The sequence below is a fragment of the Sinocyclocheilus grahami genome, unplaced genomic scaffold, assembly GCF_001515645.1.
Source record: "Sinocyclocheilus grahami isolate Dianchi unplaced genomic scaffold, SAMN03320097.WGS_v1.1 scaffold681.1, whole genome shotgun sequence".
NCBI classification, from domain to species: Eukaryota; Metazoa; Chordata; class Actinopteri; order Cypriniformes; family Cyprinidae; genus Sinocyclocheilus; species Sinocyclocheilus grahami.
In genome coordinates, this window is record NW_015505860.1 from 239,506 (window position 1) to 260,642 (window position 21,137).

A 21,137-nucleotide genomic window follows, 5' to 3' on the forward strand; every position below is an offset into this window, starting at 1 on the left:
ATTTCAGGGACAAAAATCATTAACCATGGTTAGTTGTATTCCTTTTATTTATTTTAGAAAATAAGTAATGGAACTCAACATCCTGACCAATTTAAGGTTCTACAACAGATAGCAATGGTTATTTTTAATCTACCTGCCGCTTAAAGTTGAATGAATACATAATGTCCTCGTCACAAGTGGTTTGTTCAGTCAGAGAAATGTCCTTTAGGGATGTTAAAAAGTTGTTGCTTTTTTGCAGCAACTCACTATATACCACAGATTCATTTCAAAGTGGTTGCAGAGGCCAATGTCTTGAAATATTAGTGCATTTTATCATAAACCCCTGACTGTTAGTGCTACGGCACTGACCAGTGTTCTCACACATGGTGCAAAGTATAAGTTTGATACACGCATCAAAATGCATATCAGGTCCATGCCATTGTCACAAGTGGTTTGTTCAATCAGAGAAATGTCCTTTAGGGATGTTAAAAAGTTGTTGCTTTTTTTGCAGCAACTCACTATATACCACAGATTCATTTCAAAGTGGTTGCAGAGGCCAATGTCTTGAAATATTAGTGCATTTTATCATAAACCCCTGACTGTTAGTGCTACGGCACTGACCAGTGTTCTCACACATGGTGCAAAGTATAAGTTTGATACACGCATCAAAATGCATATCAGGTCCATGCCATCTCAAACACATGGAAGACTTTTCTGAATACTGTTCCAACACAGACATTGCCAACAGAATAAATCCAGCACGGCAAGTTTAACTACATCCATCTGTAGATGATTGCCCCTTTTAGCAATGGAACTCCCTTTTTGTCACAGCGCATACATTTTCAATACAAATAATACAAAAATGTAATGTATGGCTCCGTCAATTATTTACAAACTCCAAAGACATGCTGCATCTGTTGCATTCAATTCATTAAGACAACTTACATACATTTATGAATAGTTTGTACGAACTCTTTCATGAATGAGGCCCTAACAATTTCTGCATTTCCGCTCATCTTCATTAACTCATTTCCCTAATGGGACTGGTCATTATTCACATGTAGTAAATAAGTCCTAGTGTAGAACACCTAAAATTTTAACTGGCATTAAAGCAGACTATTCCAGAACGTAAATTAAATTCTCAATGATGTAAACAGTTTAGGTAGTACCTATCAGTACCATCCTTCCACCACACTTAAGTCTTTTTTTTTTTTTGCTGTCAAGGTCTTCAGTAATCCATAGATTATTATTTAGAGTGGACTTAGTTCCTATAATACCAAAAATGTCCGTTTGACCCATTTCTTCATTGCTATGTCAACAAAGTTGTGCTCTGTATTGTTGATTCTGTAGTCAATTCATTCTGCTGGTCTGCTCTGGGTTTTGTAGGCCTGCTTTCGAAGGTGAGTCTCGATCTCCTCCCTGAACACCAGCATGCCCAGGTGAGAGTGTGACGCCTCATTCATGGCCTTGGACTGGATGCACATGCGGTACTGTTCTGGGGTCAGTTCATCTGCGCAGAGCTTCTCATGCCACAGGTGGAAGAGGCCTGATACAGGCGTGCGGATCACAATCTGATCACTCCGTAGATACTTCCTGTACAAGTGCACATCTTCTACACCCCAGCCTTTCACTTCCAGATCAAATCCTCCTAGAAAAGAGGAACTGTGAGTTTATTTATATGAAACGGCAAGCAAAATATCTTTTATTGTAATTTGATGTATCTGATGCATTGATTTTAAATTACGCCGGAATAAAAGCATGTATCGATTCATTATTCCATTTGACAAATTAACGTTACGGACATATTTGAAATGGAAATGTATTTTGTTATAAATCAAACTTTTTCCACATTAAAATACACACCGACTTACCAATGCTGAGGAAGTCAGAGCGATACTGACAAGTCATGCCAAATCCAAAATCCCTCCAGAATCCGGCATCTTTTTTATGAATCTGTAAACAGAATACAGTTGCATTATTCACCTTTGTATCAGTAGAAAGCCATACATTCTACAAAGATGTAGGTTCATAGAAAAATCTTGATGTACATACCAGCAGATTCTCAATGGGGGGCGGAAACTCAAGATTTCCATAAACTATAGATGGATTGTACAAACTGAAAACCACCGGGTAGAAAACTCGTTTTCCTTCCAGGAAGAAGAAAAAAAATCACTTTTATTATGAAATGGAAATTTGTATTTTTATTATAAACATTTTAGTGTATAAAAAAAATTGAGGCATGACAATTGTCCATGACAACAAATCCTATTACTAAAATTATTACTGCTTAGTTGGAAAACAAAATAAAAGAGTGCACACAAACAAACATACAAACTTAATTCTATAGTGCAATTAAACAACAGTGCAAAATGGAAGAAATACGGATGTTTTATCTAGTAATGGGTCCATGAATTTTCAGATATAAAAGCTTGTTGACATGACAGACCTGGAGCTGTATTGAGACGACAGGTGCTAAGAAATTCCAGTGTGAAGTAGATGTCAACATCACAGAAGAACATCAACACGTCATCCCCCTTCTCCCACGTGTGAGCTCCAATGTCCAGACCACGGCCACGCGAAAACTCCTCATCCACAGGGATCAGAGTGTAGTTACTGAAGTTTTCCTCACTGGAGATCATGAATAAAAACGGTGTAGGAAACATAATGAGCTTTAGAAAATTTGTGCCAACCAAAGTGGGTAATACAGTTTGTACAATCTTTAATTAACAACCTACAATAACATTTATAAGCTAAGTCAGTAATATTTTTTTAATTATTTGAAAAACAAAAAAACAAAAGTCTCTTATGCTCAACAAGGCTGCATTTATTAGATTAAAGATAAAATAAAAACAGTAATATTGTGAAATATTATAACAACTTAAAGTAACTGTTTTCTATTTGAACATTTAAAAAAAAATAAAAAAGTTATTCCTGTGATGGCAAAGCTACATTTTCAGCATCATTACTACAGTCTTCAGTGTCACATGATCCTTCAGAAATCATATCAATATGCTGATTTGCTGCTCAAGAAAAAAAAAACATTGCTGCTTAATATTAATATAAATGCTGCTTAATATTTTGGTGGAAAACCTGATCCTTTATTCAGGATTTTTTATGTAAAGAAAAGTTCAAAAGAACAGCATTTATTTGAAATAGAAATATGTCTTTACAGTCACTGAAAGATTTAATGCATCCTTTTTTTTTGTTAACAACTGTTTATTGAATTTTCTTCTGGGAATAGTAATATAAAACAAAAAGCAACTGTGCAAATTTAAAACCCAACCCTAGTAGACTTAAAAATAAAGTATATTAAAAAAAGAAATAGTAATACAAATAAATGAATAATAATAATAGATAAATAAATAGCAATAAAATAATTTTTTACTAAGATTTTAGAATAGCAGACACAACATTAAAAGCGGAATGCAATTTAATGCATCCTTGATGAAAAAAAGTATTACATTTCTTTAAAAAAAGTACATAAATAAATAAATACATAATAAAAATCTTACTGACCCAAAACTTTTGAATGGTAGTGTACCTAAACAGATTATGTACCTTACTCAATAACTTTGAAAAAGCAAGTATATTTTCTGCTAGTCAAGAAAATTACCATTCTAATAAAGAACATTTCAACTGCCCCACAAACAGCAAATTCCTTTTCCTTGAGTTTTCTCCATTCAGGATGTTGGCAATCATAGAATGTTTCAGTCACGCTGTACACATAAAATATCAATATTTGCAAAGCTCACACCTGGACATTTTCCTCAGAGATGCCTTCACCTCCTGCAAGCCCGTCTGCCCAAAATACACCACTGTGAGATGCACCCGCTTGTCCTGCTGTATACAAACCTCCCTGCATACAGAAAACATTGCCTGATCACAACATTTCCAAAACTTCCAAAGGGAAAACCGCACTGGGAAACGTTCCCTTGTAAAACTGTGTAACATCTAGCTCTGTGTTGCCGCTACCCACACAGCTTTAGAAGTTCAACCATATTATCTGCAGCACACAAAAACACACATTCCCATAATCTCTCTTACATGCCGTCACATTTTTTGTTTGAAATGTCAATAGGAATCTGCACAATTGGGAGTTATGTATGTGTAAAAATGAAAAATGTCCCCACAGATTTTGCCTCGGATTCAAGTTGCAATTTGCCACTACTTGGTTTGAAAGTAAGTTCTGTGTAATCTGTGCTTCACACATCACTACACTTTTGACAATGGATCTTTTTGCTGTGAAATTTCATCCAAATTTCGTTAACAGAGTGCTGCAGAGATGATCTATTTTTTTAGGCCAAAAACCTAGAAACGTGTTCAGAACTTAAAGTTCCAGTTTCCTGAAGTCAATGGGTTTTTCTGAAATGGTTTTTGGTTAAATGCCTCAAATATGTTCTGTGGTTAACACAAGCTCAAGATATCTTCACATTTTATTCTGACATAAAATAAATCAGTTAGAATCCTTTGTGGTTTTTAAAGCTTTTAATTGTCTTGAAAAAGGTGGTTGTCAACAAGTGACTAAATGTGACTACAGAGGTTGTTGAGAACATTAAACGTCATCACGCTGAACAGGTAAACTCATCTACGCACTAGTTGCTTTTACAGCCTCATTATCGAATTCTTGCAAATTCTAACTCAAACTTTCAGGGAAAATGTTTTTAAATAAAGACTGAAAGAGTTGTCAGAATCTTAATGCTGGAGAGACTGAACTCATGCCAATGTGGTGTTTATTAGGCCTGTCACAATAATCAATATATCGATATATCGATATACGCAATATATGTACATGACCTCAATAACTTTTGGTGACGCAATATATCGCCCATTATATCTACTTAAAAAAATAATTTCACCATGTTTTGTACATTCCACTTGCGCCTGTGTCTTTTGCAGCTTCTCAAACATAACGTGATGTAGTCATGATGTGCTAGTTCAAATTTAAAAAATGCTTCTACAAAAAGTTTCATCAGCAGATATGGTCTTGTTTAGAGGTCTGTGCCTTTGTGCATACGGACATCTGACTGCTAAGTAGTGATTGTGTTTTTCAGCAATAGTGTGCACCCTTCATTTACAGAGAAAAGGTGGTCACGGAAAAATCTGTAGATGGAAAAATATCCGTACAAGTTTTTTGTGCATTTTTCTTTTTTTCTACTTGTTACTTTGCACTTTTTGTTAGAAAATGTTTATTTACTATTTATTCAGGTTTTTAAGGAATCTAATATTTAGATACTTAATCTAAATATTCTTAAAAATTTAAAGTTTGTTGTCATTTGGAAGTGTGTAGGCCATCCTGCATAATTATGCTGTTACATTGTGATTATATATTCAGTGGCATAAAATGGTCTTTAAAATGACAATAATATCGCTTATTGCAATTATTTCTGGGGCAATATATCGCACAACCAAACGTTGTTATCGTGAGAGGCCTAGTGTTTATAGCCTAAATTTAGCTTTCTACTTCTGCCGAATGTATTTAAGCTTCAAAATTCAGTTGTTTTCATTTGTGAAGACTATTATGATGAAAAAAGTGTGTAAGAATCATAAACCTCTGCCTGTCATACAGCTTGTTTTCAATGCAAAAGCTAATGGAAAAACACATTAGTTTTTTTGTTGATGATGCTTACTTACAGTTTAGCTTACAAAAAAAAAGTAATAATTAAGTCCACAAATTCTACAGTACTCCTCACCTGAAGTTGTGCAAGAACTGAACAAAGGCTTCAGTGCGGCCTGACAGCGGCACTATGATGTTAATGACGGTGCTGGCGGTGTCTACAGAAGTGCTCCTCACTTTCATCAGGGGCCCGAACGGACGAAAGAGGGTGACGTGACGGTACTCATGGGAATTCTCTTTAGCAAAGTAGAGCTCATACAGTGTGCCTTTGTCCCTCTCGGTCCTGTAGAGTCCTGCCAAGGATAGCAAGCACACAAGAGCAGCTCGAGTTACTGAATATTTTGTGCTGTGCAAAGTTCACACCACATTTATTATGCTCAAATACAACAAGAGCTGTTAAGAACACACAAAACCCTAACCGCATGGTGTGTTCAGCATATAAAGTAGTGCTTACTTCCTCTGAACAGCTTTTACCTTCAAAAAAGTGGCTTTCAGTGAACGTCTGCCTCTGCATGGGGATGTTGTCCTCCTGTCCGTCATCTTCCTCTGGGTTATTAATAATATCCAAACCTGCTTCTATCACCTCTACCAGCTCATCCCTCCGGTCCTTCCGCACAGGCTTCTCCTCAGGATGGCGCGTCAGGCCCATTTCCAGCTGGTACACTTTTGTGGTGGTGAAGCTCTCGAAGGGCACCAGTGCATACTCGCTCGGCAGCCTCGCTCCCGTGTTCACCTCTGCCTTGTCGATTTGTGAGTGCAAGTACTCCAAGAGGTCACCAGGCTCTTGATCTCTGCCATCGATCAGGCTCTGCGGTCCGGGACCCTCCTTTTTTTCTTGAAGTACCCTCAGTTTCTCACTCATCTCTTGGAGTTCTTGTTTGAGCTGCGCAATCTGTCTCTTGAGGCTGGCCGCTCGGCTGATATGCCGCTCTTCCTGCTCCTGCAGGAGGGTCTGGTAATACTCCTTTCCATACGGATCTCCTCCCAGGCCAGGCAGCACCTGGCTTACATCCGCAGGCGGCGTGCACTCCAGCAGGTAAGCAAACAGCAGCAGTACCAAAAGCAAAAATATCCCCAGGACAAGCCAGCGCGCCCGCCCCTGCAGAGGAAGCCCCCGCCTGGGCATATCTGAGAGGCAGGGTGCTCTTTACCAGCCACCGTTTTGCATTCCCACCCTGACAAGATGTAACCTTTAGGAAGGATTAAGTCTTTCACATTAATCCATTCCCAAGTGAAGCGGAGGGAGCGCGGTAGTGTCACATTTCTCTTGTAATCATGCTCCTCTCACTCTACAGCACACGGAACATGCTCAGATTCCTCAGAGATGTGTGAATATACCGTCGACGACCTGTCATCCTGCTTGCACAATATTCCTCTTCTAAGAGAAAGAACTCATCTAAAAAGAGATTACAATAATTAATCATATATTTTCCTCATCAGTACATTTAGACTAAACAAATACATACAAATAAAAACGTATAAAATAATTTAACACCCAGTAGTGCCTTGTTGTTTAACTAAAGAACAGTCAGTAAAACAAATTGTGATACATCCATAAATGTATAATCTCTTATGTGCTATCTATTTATGAAACATATATATATATATTTAAACACAAGCATAAATATAATGAATTAAATTTGTAAAAAAGTCTATGTAGTAAAAGACTGCAATTCTTCGGATCGAAACTTAGAATGGATAATCTAAAAATAAGACGTTAAGGATAACTTAAATGTTTTAATAATAAGTTAATAATCAATATTTCATATACATCATGTATTCATTAATTTAGCAAGTAGCCGTGTTTTAAGCGGGGTCGGACTCCTGATCAGATCACGCTGTTTATTTTGCCGGCACAAATAAAAACGTATAAAATAATTTAATACCCAGTAGTGCCTTGTTGTTTAACTAAAGAACAGTCAGTAAAACAAATTGTGATACATCCATAAATGTATAATCTCTTATGTGCTATCTATTTATGAAACATATATATATATATATATATATATTTAAACACAAGCATAAATATAATGAATTAAATTTGTTAAAAAGTCTATGTAGTAAAAGACTGCAATTCTTCGGATCGAAACTTAGAATGGATAATCTAAAAATAAGACGTTAATGATAACTTAAATGTTTTAATAATAAGTTAATAATCAATATTTCATATACATCATGTATTCATTAATTTAGCAAGTAGCCGTGTTTTAAGCGGGGTCGGACTCCTGATCAGATCACGCTGTTTATTTTGCCGGCTGACTGTACATTACCCCACACACTGTATGAATTTTATGCACATGTACGTGTAACTTATACCGCAATTCTTCCTGATGTTATATACATGCTTGCGCCTTATTATAAACCAAGTTAGCACCTAAGACTCTGAATAATACTAATTAAGTTTGCTTCTAAATCATCAAAGAAATACACCTTTAAGCGCACAGGGAAACATCTGGCTAAATGTTGCTGTTGGCACAAGAAAAATCTAACGGTAACGTTACCAATATAATGTGTGGCAGAAAACGTCGAGGTTGAAGTTGTTTTAAAAAATAAACACGGAAATGTGCGACACTTACCTCGGTAGTTGTGACTGTATGAGGCTTTCGGTAACCGCTTCTTTATGCGACTGTTCAATAGAATACCGAGCATAATGACTGTGGGAACAGAACGCCACGGGGCAATGAAAAAAGGAAGCACAATAAAAACGCACGTTACTTCCGCTATGAGCCGCATATTTTCAAAATAAAAGCCTGTCTGGATGTTTTACAAATCGTTAAACCCTATGGTTAACAAAATGCACTATAATTATGCCATTTTTGATAATCTACTTTGAAATTTAACTCACTTCCTTTCTTTGAAATGGTATGTCATGTGTTTATAGGTTTGTATTTTTCTCTATTCGTGCTGCTGCTCCACTTACGCCAGGAAAAACTTTTAATGCGAGTCCCATGTTGGTGTTATCTGATTTAAATAAATCTTCCTATTCACAGAGCAAAACGACAAACTGAAGGAAACCTCAAATTGATGGTTTCATACCCATTTACATAGGGTACGTTGGACTTGATTTTCAGATAATTCATTCATTTTTGTGGTCACAGTACTAATGTGTCATGAAATCCATGCCTCAAACCTTAGGATGTCAGGATGAGCAAATGTTACCACATTTAAATCTATTTGTGTAAATAATTAGAATTATTCTTTGGTTGCTCTTTAATGAAGTCTGAGAATGAAATAGCATAAAACACATTCAATTAAACCTTGCATCTTCTAACAGTTTTATTGATTGAAACGTAATGTTCTGACAACATAATGAGGAATCACACTCAGGTTTATGTATTGTAGTTACTGTTGCACAATGAAAATTAAATCACCATATGACATTAAATTAAACATATCAATACTCTGTTATGGCAATATTCATAACTCGTAGTTACCACAGAGCAAAATATCAACATTTAAAAAAACAAAAATTAATTGATTCTGTCATATCCTGACACATAATCAAGAATAATTTTTTTCTTTCTTCAAATAAACATGTCCAATCTTTGCAGCAAACATCTGCAGTAAGTGATGGTAAAGAAGCTCCCTTTAATTCCTGGAGTGGGACCAAGATTGTCTCGGTCATGCATTTATAACTGGTGTTTTCTAACAGAAGCGGCACAGGCACTTAAACATGGACATTAAACTGTACAGAGTCATGCAGTGATACAACACGGCTGACAGGGCCTTGTGGTAACAATCACCTATGAGCTGCTTGAAGCATGTTTTATGCAATTCCAGCCAATTTGAAATCTATTACCATCCTCCCATCTTCTACACAACAGCAGAAATAAAAGGGAACCGACTTTATCATCAAACAACATATATACAGTATCATATAAATATACACATCTCCCCACCCCCCATATCTTTTCCACCACTGATTTTGGTTTGCTTTTTTAACTATCGAGCGTGTCCACAATTTTTGCGGGAGAATGCAAAGCCATCCAGTTTGCATAAACACTATCATTGGCATATCTTGTAAAGACAGGGTTAGTGGCATCGAGTCTGTTGAGCGGTACCGGGCTCTTCTCTGGCCAGTTCGGGTATGACATGCCTAAAAATGAGAACATATCATTTTTCTGCACTGAGGAAGCATTAAGTCCAGACAGTAAGGCTCTCAAACGAAACTCAGCTCAGCTTTTGAGCATTAAACAGCATGAATGACTCATGGTCATTTCATGGTAGAAGCATGAAATCATTCTTTGGTCCTTTGAGTGCTTTTTGGTCATTCATGTCAATATTCCACTGTGATGACGTCGTCTATTGTATGACATCAGTATTGTTACTGCTGTTGTCTTTGCCATTTTATGTACAATCATTTTAAATGAAATAGATAATCAGTGCTCTACTAAAAGGTTTTTTGTGTACTCGCAGAAATAACAGACATCAAGGAGTCTCTGAATAGCAACTGCCTTACTGCTGGCCGTTTTATTGCTTACTATCAACGCCATAATTTTGGGGAGAGCTAACAGAGTTTTGCATATCTTGATATACGATCTAAAAGAAGAGTTTAATTCAAAAGCCTTACTGCTTTCAGAACTGACTCCATCTACTGTAAACACTCATTTTCTGTAATATGTTCAGAATATTACAGAGAGAGCACATCCAGAGCACACGGGACCTGTTTCAAATGTAAAACTTAACCTACAGTGCTGCAAACCAATAGAAAATTCACATATGATGTAAATCATGAAACGCATCTAATTATATTTTCCTAACTGAACATAATACATGTTAAGTTTTTTGTATATAAATGAAAATTATTAACTTTTTTTTATCAGTAGTAATAATATTTGTACAATAAAGCTTTTTAAAATGAATATTTCAAATAGTAGAGTACATCGGAAGCAGGTCCAAATGAAACATCTGATCCCTAGATCCACACTACAGCACTAACTGAATCTATAAAACATTAGCAATATTCATAAGTCAGTGGCAACCATGCCGTTAGCACAATCACTGCACTTCCTATGGAAGGCAAAAACAAACTGATTTTGTTCCCAGTATTAGAATCGAGTAAATGCATGGGAAATTCTACCATAGAGCTTGTTTTCAATCCAAGTGGAGGGGAGGGTTCGAGGGAGAGGGGGGTTACTACAGTCCACTAAAGGTGTGTCCTCTTCAGAGAGGGAGTCGTCATACAGCAGGGCGTCTGCTGGCGTGGAGGCTGCGAGATCCAGATAGTCCTGATGAAGGGAAACACAGTTATGAAAATCAGACTAGTGGTACCATAACTCTTCAGTGTAACGTCACATACTTCATGTGAAAAAATGTTTCTTGAGAATGAGATTTTTCTTGATTCACTAGTCAACATCATTAGAAAGCAGGCTGTCAAATTACATTAGTTGCTAAAGGTTAGCATAACAAAATAAATGACGGTACATTTAAGTGTAAATATGGCCAGTCTAACATTTAATTTATTCTAAAATATAACAATGTTTTTTGGAGTCAAGGTGCTGACAGTTGATCGGTGTTCATCCATTGTTTTCACGTTGTTTTAACATCGTCCCTTACCTTGGATAATTTTCATCTTTATGACAACTTAAATTAATAAACAGACTACCATTCAAAACTTTGGGGCCGGTAAGATTTTTTAATAATTTTGAAAAAAAGTCTCTTATGCTCAATCAGGCTGCATTTATTGGATTGAAAATACAGTAAAAAAGAAAACAAAAAAACAATTACTTTAGTCTTCATTGTCACATGAACCTTCAGAAATTGCTGTAATTTAATAATTTAATATGATGATTTGGTCCTCAAGAAACACTTATTATTATCAATGTTGAAAACAGTCGTGCTGCTTAATATTTATGTGGAAATGTTGATAATTTTTTTTTTGGATTCTTTGATGAATATAAAGTTCAAAGAACAGCATTTACTTCACTTTAGATTCATTTAATGTGTCCTTGTGGAATAAAAGTACTAATTTCTTAAAAAAAAAAAAATCTTACTAACCCCAAACTTTTGAATCGTAATGCACGTATAAGGTAATTAGGGTGTAAATATTATTTTGATTGGGATGTTTGACTTAAAGTTCATACATGATTTGTGAAGACAGGCTCAGCTCAGGTTGTCATTTCATGAAGTTCAACAGAAGTGTTTTGATTTGTGTCGGTGTGTGACTGTCTGGAGAAAAAGTACTTGTTTTATTCTTACTCGGCTTTTCACCATCATCTTCTCAAGTTCTTTGCTGATGTCTGAGAAAGTAGGACGCTTATCTGGCTCTTGTTTCCAACAACGAAGCATCAGATTGTACCTATATTACATAACAGAGCATTCATCACCTGATACAGAACATCTCTGATTGTCACACCTAAATAACTGATTCCTTTAGGTGAAATTAAGTACATGTTGTGTCCATAATATTGTATGAGACATTCTAAATTCATATAAAGCAAAATATGCTAACTTGAATGTTAAGTGATATACAGTGGGGCAAAAAAGTATTTAGTCAGCCACCAATTGTGCAAGTTCTCCCACTTAAAAAGATGAGAGAGTGATAACATGGTGGTTTTAGAAAATGATTTGTTCATTCAGCTCTCAAATCTACAACACATTCAAGTGATGTACACACATTTCATATGTGCAGTTCTCTGGCTTCTCCATCCTGTAGCCCGTCTTCAGAAGGTTGAAAAGACGTTCTGGAGCAATGCCTGGGTAGGGGTTTCCACCCAAAGTCACAATCTCCCATAAGAGGACACCAAAAGACCAGCTAATGCAAGAAAACAGAGAGAGAGACATTGTACTGTAAAGTTGTAATGGAATAAGTCCTCATTTAAAAAAATATTTGTTATTGACATTTCTTTGTAATTATATGTGAAATCATACACCCAATTTCATTGTATTCAGACATGCTAAATATAAATTGGTGATTGTCTGTATAGAAGCATTTGTTGTATAACTTACACATCACTTTGTGTGGTGTAGATGTGATCAAACAAAGATTCTATAGCCATCCATTTAACAGGAATACGACCCTAAAAATTGAGAGCACATTATGACATACAGTATTAAGTCTAACGAATGTAAAATTGCATTGCATGTTCATTACAAGTTTTCTCGAGCACAAATATTCAAACATCTGTAAAACATAGGATGTAACTAGTTTGCCACAGTTAAAAACAAAAACAATATATATATATATATATATATATATATATATTTTGTTTTTGTTTTTAACTTTGTGGTTTTTAACTATATATATATATATATATATATATATATAACCTTGCTCCTCTTCACATACGAATCTTCCTCATAAACATCTCGAGATAAACCAAAGTCGGATATTTTCATCTTCCTTCCCTCTGCCACCAGCACATTCCTGGCAGCCAGGTCTCTGTGAACAAGCTAAACATATTTTCTCTCATTATAACATCGTTCTTTAAAAGAGAACATTAAATATTCTGTGATGGATATTCCCTAAACTGCTGACACACCTTCATTTCAGCCAGGTATTGCATTCCTCTGGAGATCTGCCATGCAAAGGAGATGAGGTCGCCCATGGTCAGAGCTCTCTCATCTGGGTTTTCCAAGTAGCTGGAGTTGCGGTTGGCATCATTGCCCATGTAGCTGGGTCCAACTTTCCGGCTCTCTCTCAGGAAGTTCCGCAGTGAGCCGTACTTTGCGTATTCAACGATTAAGTATAATGGACCTGAACAGATGGGCTTGTATGAGCACACACGGCAACAAACAAATGCATGACAGATTAAACATAGTTGTTTTTGTTTTTTTACTAAAATGTCTTACCATCCTGGCTGCAAGCTCCAAACATTTTTATGACATGAGGGTGATTAACCTGCTTGAGCAATGTGAACTCTGACAGGAGGTCTCGAAGCTCACTGTGAGATGCATTTTCTGTGGAGAAAAAATTAATGCTTAGGAGTCACTACACAATTTTTTTAACTAATCCAGCTTTTAAAAAGTGATTAATCAAATCTGCCTCCAAATCTGATTTTGAGTTGCATACCTTTCAACATCTTTACAGCAACCGTAGTGTATCCAGCTTTTCCTTTGAGCCGGAAAGCCGTGGCCTTCACAACCTTCCCAAACTCTCCCTCTCCAAGAGTCTTACCCAGCACTAGGTTCTTTCGAGGGAACTCCCACTTTGGATCCTCCTGTTAACAGAAATGATAAAAATCTTTACACATCAAACAATCTCATTAATAATAATTTCATTAATCAGTTCCAATTTATACCAAAAATATCAACATGCATGAATTAACTAAGTGTGTAAAGACTAACTAAGTAAAGACACTGAGCAAGACTTACGGGTATTTTGAAGGTTTCAATGGCCACCTGATTCTCCATGGAATCTAGAGAAGCTCGACGAACATTATTGGCTGAATAACTGATCGGGTAGGATTGGGCTGGTCGGCGGAAAGTCATTTCAGCTGAGGCGATGGGAGGCTTAGGTGTGCTCTTGTGGTAACAGTGGAAAAAGTACGAGGACAGGACAATGGAGACAATGAAGGAGAGGAGGACACCAGTTGCAATGATGGGCTTACACACGTCATCACAAATAGGAAAAACTGAAAAACAATTAGAAAAAAATCAATGGATTTGTAAAATTTTTTTGGCAATTTAATTTAGTTTTAACTATATTCTACAGATGTTTACATATTGTCCTCAAGAAAAAATAACCAAATGTACATAAATTAACCAGTTCAAAAAGTCCTGAGTATTTAAACTGCCCACAGTTCTTCAGAAAAGGATTCATTCATTGGCTGGGGTAAATTGTACTTATTTTCTCTTCTAGGAACCATGTAAATATCTTCTGTAGCTTCTGAAGGGCAAAAAAAAAAATCATTCAGCTCACCTTCTAATTCATCCTTTTCACAGAAGCACTTTCCTGAAAAACAGTAGCAGGTCCCATGTCCAGCTTTGATTCCATACAGATCCCTCTCGTAACCCCCGATTATAGGCTGACCTGACAAAAAGACACATTGTTATAGTTGTTGCACTTTCTAAAAGCACAGTTGCATAATTATGCTGATCTAACTAAATAATATTAAATGAAAAGCCACAAAAAACACAATAAAAACTAAAATTTATCTCACTGGAGCAATCCTGAGGACATATGGATATGTTTTTACTCTCAATGGCATCACAGTAAGCATCTGGACACGTGCCGAGGTCAGGGGAACAGGTGGAATATTTTTTTGATATTCCTGCAAAGGTAATACAATGGCACAATTTGTCCTTTCGAATAATAGAAACAGCTCCACAGTAATACGGTAAGTGCAGTGTATTGGATTCAAGGGAATTGTGGGTAACCTTTATCTCTGCCTTGTCTCCACTGGCATCTGCCTGTTGGGGCTCCCAGGCCTCGAGACGCCTCACACTCCCCTCGCTGTCTCTTTTCAGCACAAGGCAAAACCCGCTGCTCATCCAACCTCATGAGATCTGCTACATGGCACAATCAGATAGGAAAAACCTGGATCAACAGTTGTTGCATTCACCACTGTCGTTCTGGTCGTAAGCCCTGTGACCTAATTACAGTATTACCTTCACCCTCAAAAATAACGACGAGCTGCATCATGGCCTGAAACTTGTTCTGCTGTTCCTCTGCAATAACTACATACTGCAGCTCTTGGCACTGTGGTCTGCGTAACACCTCAGTGTCATTCACATAGAGCACACCAGCCTTCTCATTCGGTTTCTGTGCAAGGCCAACTGCCCAATAACATGACTGAGCATCAGCAGAAATGTTCCTGTCTGCGATCTCTAACTGATACGTGACATCAATGCCCTTAAACTTCAGACAGTTGTCCACACAGACACTTCCAATCTAAAAAAGACACAAAAGATACATTAGTGTCAATCCTCTGGAGTAATCTGTGATGCAAATGACAATTTCTTTTATCATGTAAGAAACTTCAAATAAAAATACATAAAAAAAACAATAAAAATTGTAATTCCACGCACTTGCATACACGGGCATAGAAATGTATTGATATTTGTGAATTGTGATGGTTTTAGTTTTTCTTACGGCTATTTAACCATCTATAGCCATTTCACACAGCAATAGGGGTCAAAAAATATTGATTCTCATACATAGCCAATAGAAAACAAGATGCTGCATGCTCAGTGTCGTAACGACAGCTTTGAGGCAGCATTTACCTAAAATGTTTCTATTCATTACATAAAAAAAGTATTATTTTGCAAAGACTGGCAATTTCTTCAGGAATCTGTTTCTTAAAGGAATAGTTCACCCAAAATTGAAAATGTGCTGAAAATGTACTCATCCTCAGGCCATCCAAGATTTTCTTTATTCATCAGAACAGATTTGGAGAAATTTTGCATTGCATCACTTGGATCTTCTACAGTGAATGGATTCCATCAGACTGAGAGTTCAAACAGCTGATAAAAACATCACGATAATCCACAAGTAAACCACACGACTCCAGTTTAAAGCTAAAATGTCTTTGTGATGGCTTTGTTTCTTATAAACAAACACATACGTTAATTGATGGACTGGAGTCGTGTGGAGTACTTGTGGATTATTGTGATGTTTTTATTAGCTGTTTACAATTTCATTCTGATGGCACCCATTCACTGCAGAGGATCCACTGGTGAGAAAGAGATGCAAAAATTTCTCCAAATCTAATCAGATGAAGAAACTAATTTATCTACATCTTGGATGGTTGGATGGTGAGTACATTTTCAGCATATTTTCATTTTTGAATGAACTATTCCTGTAATAATGTTTTTTTTTTTATGTATTAACAATAGCACTTCTCTACTCCTGCTTGCACAGGTTCAAAATGACTAAAAACATCATTAATGCACCTGGGAGTATGTTGTTGCTTTCAGTGACACTGTGAAGAAGTAGGTGATATTGGAGAAGTGAATAGGAACCGGCAGGATAGTCACATTGAAATGTAACAGCACTGTTCCCTCTGGGCCTGGGAAGGTGGTGTCATTGACTAGATAGTCCAACTGAAATGAGCGTCGCTCTGTCACAGACAGATTCTGACTGAGTTTCAACTCTGAGGGCAGAAAACAGAATAAAGGACAATTCAGTACATAATGTAAAAAAGCTATTCAATTATGGTGCACTCAGTAATTGTTTCACTGGCCGATATGACAGTTGTCTTGGACTTATACTGGACACTTATACAGCAGTAGCAGTTTCAGAGCTTTAAATGGTTAAAGCTGGAACTTTTTAAAATGTGAACAAATTTTTAAAACACTAGGCATCATATGCTTTATACACAGAGAAAAACTAAATGACTGGGGATCACACTACCGTACTTTCAATTTATTCCCAACACATGTGCCTTGTTGACACATGACAGATGAAAGCAAAAAGTGCTCTACAATCGGCTCAAAATATCAAACATTATGCTGTCAGTTTATTAATATTTGGTGAATCAACAGACTCAATGAGGTAATTGCTCATGTGAGTGTACAGTACATGATTGTTTACATATTCAAAAAGTAGTTTTCTTCTTTTTATGTGTAAAAAATTCAACATGGAAAAATGACTCTGTGCACCTTTAAGACAAGAAATATGTAATCTTATTTCTTGTACTCACTGTATTCATGAACTGTCCCGCGGACATTTCCAAAGATGGCCTTTTCTTCCCTAAATTTGTGTTCAATAGTAATAGTGTTTCTGATCCAGGAGTCATTCGTCATTAAGGTGCCCACTAATTTATTTTGAATTAGGTCTGTGGGATAAACGGGCGTTGTGTCCCTGTCGTATACAAACAGAGTTCCATAGACAGTACCCTACAAAAGAAAACAGACTACCATTATTCAATACTTTCATATTTCTTATGCAGTATATGATCCTAAAAAGGCTATGAAGATGTGAGACAGTTGTGTTTACAGTGCCTGAGACCGACCTCACTGCGGTTAAACTCTATTTTGATGTCCTCAGTGTCAGTCCCATTCATGTAAGGAGGATTATCATCCTCATCATAGATATTCACGTGCAGAGAACTGAAGAACTTCTCCAGTTTTTCTTCTGTCCGTATCATACACACTAAATCCAGATGGTACACTTCACTCTCCTCACGGTCCACAGGTGCCGTGACCACCAATTCTGAAGTGGAGCCGTCAACAGCAAACGGAGCTGGAGAGACTGAATTTAATTCAAGCGATAAGAGAAAATTCATCTCACCATACTGTAATATGCAGAAAGCCTGGGTTTGGTTTGTACCTGCTTCCACTGCATAACTGATGGTGTAGTTGGGGCAAATGTTCATGTGTGTAAAGCGCCGGAGCTGCCGCAGGGCCCCTGGCATACGATTCTCTGTGATGTGGGGGTTTGAAACCTTGTCAGGGAAACACAATGTTTTCAGCTCGACCTGACCACAGGAGGGCGCTGTGTCATTAATGAACATCAGTTTGACCTCCACTGTGGGAAGGAACGGGCATATCGCTTTCTGCATGGGCACTGAAGAGACTCCGACCTTCAGGTTGAGATCCTTCACAGGCCTGACCAAGCTGCTGCCTGCAGGGCAGACATCGTGAAACAGACATTGTTTTTTTTGGAATGAGGCACGTGTCCTTTAACAAGAGTGTCATTTATCCCAATGTTCAACTGTCAAGGTTCTCTAGAGACACTATCATGAATTGCACTACATTGCACTTAAATTTTTTTTTATTATATATATATATATATGTTGTAATCAATATTTTGCCTTGTTTTCTAGTAAAAATATCTACATTTTTGAAGCAAAATTTCTTAGGATTTTTAGAGAATACTTAAGACTTGTAATATTTCTTACCTCATTGGCAAATTGTTTATCTTGTTTTAAGCATAAACTAAATTTAGTGGATGTACATATAAAGAAAAAAACAATTTGCAAACTTAATAAATAAAGACATATTCTTGGAAATCAAGAGATTTATTATCTTTTTTGCTTCTCAGGTAAATTTATCTTAGCTAAAATAAATCAAATTAAGCATGTTTTAAGCATGTTTAGATATTTTACTGGGAAAAAAACCTTAATATAACTAATATATACTGCAAGTACAAAACTTTGATACAGGAAACAGTATCACTTACATTCAAATAATGGTTTATAATAGATTATATATCAGCAAAATATTGAGTAACAGTACAGGAGAATACAAATTTAAATAAATATATTATATTTAAATAAAGCAGTGTTAAACTCACGTATACTACTGAAGTCACTCCATTCAAGGGTTTTGTTCATAGAAAGGACCCCAGTTGCCTCATCCATGTGAAACCATGACGCGTAAGTGTCTCTATGGGAGCACAAGGTGAAATAGGGCCTCTCTGTAGGGGTTTCCCGCATTGAATGGACCTGAAGAACCTGCGATCCCTGTAACTGCCCCACGTAGATGCTTTCTGTGTACGCCCTTTGAGGGAAATACAGTCCAAGTGAACCTGTCCAAAATACACATGAAATGTCACACTTTGTTCATTGTGGACATTCATTTAAACACTTCTTTCTACACCAGTCGCCAATCACCAATCACCAAAAATCTGAGCAATTTAATCAAATCCCATAATCATGAAAGCAATATTTCAGGTTCAGGCATAATAATTTTGACATGTTCCTCCTTCAAAAAATAGATAAATAAATTCAAATAATGTTTACAGGTGGTATTTTGTGCAAGTGCATTTGGTAAAGCAACATTCGGCTCTTGATTCTCTTTAAGTGATAAAAAAAACATTCAATTTAAAAAAACAAAATCAAATCTAACCTTTCATAATGCATTCAAAAGTTTGCAATTAACTCTATCAAATATTCCTTTATTGATCTGCTTCTTATCTCAAATCTGTTGTACAACAGAAACGTCCATGCAAGTAGCCAGGTTTAGGGACGCAGCGATTAACCGGTTTCGCGATTAACCGCGCTTTAAACCGGCACGGTGAATTAATCGTAAAGGTTCCGCTAAACCGAGTGTTTCTGTTACAAGGAACGGAACTGTTGCAGCTTGCGCAAAACGAAAAAAAAGTTACACAAGCGGTGCACCAGCTTAAAATGAGGTGCTTATCAGAGGCACGGAGGCTACTACATGCATTAGATGAACTGTGACAGAGGAACCAAACAGCGAAGCTTCATTTCCACCAGAGAAATGCCTGTCGATAGTGTGGGACCATTTTGGGTACACCAAGAATGACCAGGGCAGGGCTCTACAGTGCGACTGACCAGATGATCATCATACTTGTGATTGTGATCGCTGAGGGGAGCTTCAAAGGTTACGTGTTTTTGCAGCGTTGAGTAATGTATCACAGACATATCTCACGAATCCTTTCATAAGCAAAGTGTAGACGGTGTAAATAAAGATTCATTGCGCAGTGTAGAGAGCGTTGATTATAAATGTGAGCTCGCGATGAGCTAAGATGAGTGACAGCTTTTAATGATTTTTAAGGGAGTTTTTAAATGTGATACTGATTTAATACAACAGTTAAATAGACAAGAAGTTAATATTAAGTGACTTACATTGACTGACTAGAACACTATTGTCTGATTTTGCTCTATTTCGTCGTCGAAAATAGCTTGAAACAAAGTCACAGCTCAGCCGCTGCGTATCTCCATTCAAACACAGCGGTGTTTCGTTTATGAATGAACTGCGTTTTTAAACGAATCTAGTGAGTCAGTGATTCACGATTACCCATTCATAAATACTGTCACTTGCTTCATTCCTGAACGATTCAGCTGTTCGAATGAATCAATTGAATGAACGATTCAGTGATTAAAATCAGTGACTTGTCGCCACCTGCTGGCGGATTTAGTTTCATTTTTAAAGTATCTTTTCAGTTCTTTAAATCATTTAATATCTCTATATTCAACATTTTTAAAACATGAATCTTTTAATCATTAATAAACATGAATTTATGGATTTAATTGCACTCATGCCACCTCTGATCCTCATTAAATGTCTGAAAATACACCTACAAGCCACTTTTGTGTTCTTCTGTGCTACCTCTGTACAAATACATTTTAATACTGATTTCATTTGATTAGTAACTTATTCTTCGTATTCTACTTGTTCTTATTATATGGTGTTATCTAGAGTTTTTAAAAAGCTTATAAAAATATATATATTTAAAATTTGACAAAAGATTACATACTTTTAATAAAGACAGAAAAATGCCATTACAAAGGTAAAAACAAAATTCTACTGTAAATCACTTTAAGGAGTCAAATATCACCTCGTAATGGGAAGGATATTTTTTTATCAAATTTTGGTGCTGCTACATTTTTGACTGTGCTCCTAGGAGCACAGTCAAAAATTTAGCAGCACCAAAATTTGATTAAAAAATATCCTTCCCATTACGAGGTGATATTTAGTAGCCTCCGTGCCTCTGATAAGCACCTCATTTTAAGCGCTCCTAAAAAGAAAAATAAGCGTAGAGCCCTGCCGGGTGTCATTTAAATATTGCTGTAAAAAACTGCTGCTAAAGAGCGAATACATAAGGGATAATGCACGGCTAGCTGTACATTGAACGATTTTAATGCACGACGTGAAGGCAAGAACCACCTGACGCGAAGCTACAGCTCGTTAGCTC

General features: G+C 36.7%; 2 protein-coding genes across 5 annotated transcripts in view; both read right to left on the bottom strand.

Moving 5' to 3' along the window:
* Positions 1-479: 479 nt before the first annotated feature.
* On the bottom strand, positions 480-8,262 carry LOC107559332 (chondroitin sulfate N-acetylgalactosaminyltransferase 2-like). The gene is made up of 8 exons (XM_016243110.1): positions 8,170-8,262; positions 6,068-6,989; positions 5,670-5,886; positions 3,734-3,835; positions 2,426-2,607; positions 2,032-2,126; positions 1,851-1,932; positions 480-1,627 (listed from the first exon to the last, which is right to left on the bottom strand). Exons 2-8 carry the CDS (start codon positions 6,717-6,719, stop codon positions 1,335-1,337), a joined length of 1,623 nt encoding a protein of 540 aa, XP_016098596.1. The 5' UTR covers positions 6,720-6,989; positions 8,170-8,262; the 3' UTR covers positions 480-1,334.
* A 540-nt stretch (positions 8,263-8,802) lies between these two features.
* The window catches only part of LOC107559333 (proto-oncogene tyrosine-protein kinase receptor Ret), a 24,402-nt gene continuing 12,067 nt past the window's right edge, over positions 8,803-21,137 (bottom strand). Inside the window, exons 2-21 of one of the 4 annotated variants that reach the window (XM_016243115.1) lie at positions 18,771-19,004; positions 17,998-18,098; positions 17,805-17,919; positions 17,488-17,726; positions 17,176-17,371; positions 16,427-16,626; positions 15,143-15,425; positions 14,912-15,043; positions 14,695-14,805; positions 14,454-14,564; positions 13,907-14,166; positions 13,605-13,752; positions 13,385-13,492; positions 13,075-13,289; positions 12,863-12,985; positions 12,542-12,612; positions 12,210-12,347; positions 11,792-11,891; positions 10,674-10,821; positions 8,803-9,689 (exon numbers count right to left, since the gene is read on the bottom strand). In XM_016243115.1, the coding sequence (XP_016098601.1) occupies positions 9,532-9,689; positions 10,674-10,821; positions 11,792-11,891; positions 12,210-12,347; positions 12,542-12,612; positions 12,863-12,985; positions 13,075-13,289; positions 13,385-13,492; positions 13,605-13,752; positions 13,907-14,166; positions 14,454-14,564; positions 14,695-14,805; positions 14,912-15,043; positions 15,143-15,425; positions 16,427-16,626; positions 17,176-17,371; positions 17,488-17,726; positions 17,805-17,919; positions 17,998-18,098; positions 18,771-19,004 (3,191 nt within the window). In that variant the 3' untranslated portion in view covers positions 8,803-9,531. Of the gene's footprint in view, positions 9,690-10,673; positions 10,822-11,791; positions 11,892-12,209; positions 12,348-12,541; positions 12,613-12,862; positions 12,986-13,074; positions 13,290-13,384; positions 13,493-13,604; positions 13,753-13,906; positions 14,167-14,453; positions 14,565-14,694; positions 14,806-14,911; positions 15,044-15,142; positions 15,426-16,426; positions 16,627-17,175; positions 17,372-17,487; positions 17,727-17,804; positions 18,099-18,770; positions 19,005-21,137 lie in introns of all 4 variants that reach the window. The other 3 variants (XM_016243113.1, XM_016243112.1, XM_016243111.1) reach the window with 3 other exon arrangements.